Source organism: Neophocaena asiaeorientalis, unplaced genomic scaffold (genome assembly GCF_003031525.2).
Source record: "Neophocaena asiaeorientalis asiaeorientalis breed wild unplaced genomic scaffold, Neophocaena_asiaeorientalis_V1.1 scaffold1188, whole genome shotgun sequence".
Taxonomy (NCBI): Eukaryota; Metazoa; Chordata; class Mammalia; order Artiodactyla; family Phocoenidae; genus Neophocaena; species Neophocaena asiaeorientalis.
The window spans coordinates 6,387-9,014 of record NW_020175311.1 but is presented as its reverse complement, the minus strand read 5'-3'; the positions used below and the strand labels follow the sequence as shown (position 1 = coordinate 9,014).

The window sequence follows — 2,628 nt, the reverse complement described above, 5'->3', positions numbered from 1 at the left end:
GAATGATGTGGGGTAATAAAAGTATTCTAATAAAAATATGACTTTTCTAAGATCTGTTGCTGTTTTCCTGTTGAAAATCAGCAGGTAAAATACACATTGATATTAAATGTGAGAATTTTGGCTGTTACTCCTTAGTGTGATAATAGTTCTACCAGATAAGTTTTTTATGGTTTTTTTTTTTTTTTAGTCTTTTAATCAAGATGAGTGATAAGCCAGACTTGTCTGAAGTGGAGAAGTTTGACAAGTCACAACTGAAGAAAACTAACACTAAAGAAAAAAACACTCTTCCCTCAAAGGAAAGTAAGTCATGGGGACTTTCTGAGACAAACAATGGTGAAAACTAATAGGTTCAGTAAATAAACTCTTCTAGTAAATTTTACCACAAAGAAAGCAATAACCAGAGTATGAATTATTTAATGTATAACATTAAAAAATATCAAATAATTGCCTTTTTTACTTTGCTTATATAAGTAGTTCTCACAAAATAGGCCCCAGTAGTAATGGGGGAATTTTAAAAAGCTGGTTTTTGGTGGAAAAATACTAAAACCCACATTGAAACGAATCTTGGAATATTGGACATAGCATTAGAAACATCTTAGTTTTGTCCGATTTTTGTTATTTGGCATTTTTTTGCATCTAGCTATTTGGGTCTTTGATCTCATCCCTAATGAGCCATGCAAACTGTGGTTTTGGCCTTCTCTACCTGATGACAAGATGAGGTGAGCTAATCAGTTTAGTTATAGGGTATACTCAAGTCTCCCAGGGTTCAAGGGATCAATTTTGCCCTCCCCACTTACAGCCTGCAGGAGAAACCCCAAGCCAAGGGAAACGTTTTGTCATGTAGCATTATTTGAAAGTTCCAAAGTTAGTCAAAATTGTCTGAAATGGCGTAACTTCCTAATTGTATAGTGATAGATAAATCTGAAGAAAGTGCTTCACATGCCCCCCAGTCTCAGAGTGATCCATGGTAAAAATGGCAACAGCATAAATCTACCTCTCAAATGGGGAAAAAGAAACACACAGTTGAGTCTAACAAATGTTCAGCTCATTAATTTGCACACACACATACCTGACTAAGGATCTGTGTGTAGTGCCTTGGCATTCTAAACTTAAAGAAGGTATGGCAGCCTCCAATGACTTGGCAAAGAATTCTTTTAGAAGAAACTGAACTTAATCTTAGGTAAAAATACCCTCTTAATGATTTCTTTGTGTTTATTTTTTCCCCAGCTATCCAGCAGGAGAAAGAGTGTGGTCAAACATCGTAAAATGGGGATCTCCTTGCAAGAGCAAATTTCGACATTGCTTCAGTGTCTTGTTTTTGGTAAAACTCTGTAGAGACTTTAGGCATCTTCTGATGTCTTCTCACCCATAATCCCTGGCTAAGAGGTCAGGGGTAGCCTACGTTCCCTGACATTCATTTTAAAACTTCTATTGGTGCATAAATTCCAGTTGGCAGATGCTGTCAATAATCTAACCGTTGATGACCTTTGTGCTTGTAGTTTGCACCCCCTACCGGATAAGCCACTTTTAACTTTCTACAATGGTTCCCTCTATTGCTTTATAATCTTCATGAAGTTGCATGCTTTTGCATCTTCTCACAGTTTATTTTCATTTGTAATGGGGCAATAAAATAATAAATATAATCAGTATGTTTATAATAGGCTCCTGTGGTTCATTCCTGGTGGTCTTCTAAGGAATGAAAGTACACAAGGGTACTTTTCAGCCAAAAAAATGGGTGCAGGAAAGCTGCTTCAGCAGATTTGGCACATGGGAAAGGCCCTCCTCTGTCTGATCTGGACAGAGGAGGGCCTTTGGGGATTGTATGGCTGAACCATACTGACTCCATTTTGTCAGCTCCATCTTAGTCCACACAGTCCTAACTCCTCCCCTTTCCACATGACTGAGCTTTAGCCTAATTTACGAGGAGTGAGTCCAAGCCAGATGAGTTCCCTATCAACTTTTACCCTTTCCTTCATCTGATATGAAACCTGGAAGAGTGCCTTTTGCTGACATAGATGGTTAATGGTCATGAGACCCCTGGGGAGAGGAAAAAACTCCTATTCTAGTTGGTGCAGACGTGCTTCTCTCTTGGTAGTCAGATTCTACTTTAGTTTTGGCCCCTTTAAATTCCCCTGTACCCTTTTTGGCAGTGCAGTGTGCAGTGCAGCTGTGAATGCTTCTGGATTATCTGTCTGCCCTATCTATCATGCCTGTATGTAAGTTACCCACAGGAAACTTCATAATTGCACTTTATGGAGCTGCTCGCTTCATTTTTCAGTCTCAAAGTTCCTTCTCAGTTTGCAGGATATTATTCAGTATGTCTGCCTCCCAACAGGGATGCTAAGTGCTTTTTCTTTAGAGTTGGAATCATAGAGATAGAGAAACTTGGGAGAAGTCACGTGGACTAACTCCGTTATCTTAGAAATGAGGAAATTAAAACACAGGGTCTGATTTAATCTTCTAAGGTGTATAAGGGCTGGAATTTTAGCTGGACTCTTCTTGCTTTTTGGAAAGTGCTTTTCAACTAAAGTTAGGGGTCACCCAAGGTTGGGGTTGGATGGGGAAGGGGGCAAGAGACACTTGCTAACCCATACTGTGCTAAGCACATCACATCTTCTATCGATCATA

At 39.0% G+C, this 2,628-nt stretch overlaps 1 protein-coding gene across 1 annotated transcript in view; it reads left to right on the top strand.

Annotated features, from left to right (window-relative positions):
- The window catches only part of SLC25A53 (solute carrier family 25 member 53), a 29,288-nt gene extending 27,633 nt beyond the window's left edge, over window positions 1-1,655 (top strand). The window contains exons 2-3 of the mRNA XM_024765464.1: window positions 188-300; window positions 1,228-1,655. Of these exons, the coding sequence (XP_024621232.1) occupies window positions 201-300; window positions 1,228-1,265 (138 nt within the window). The 5' untranslated portion in view covers window positions 188-200 and the 3' untranslated portion in view covers window positions 1,266-1,655. The remainder of the gene's footprint in view (window positions 1-187; window positions 301-1,227) is intronic.
- The last annotated feature ends 973 nt before the right edge of the window (window positions 1,656-2,628 follow it).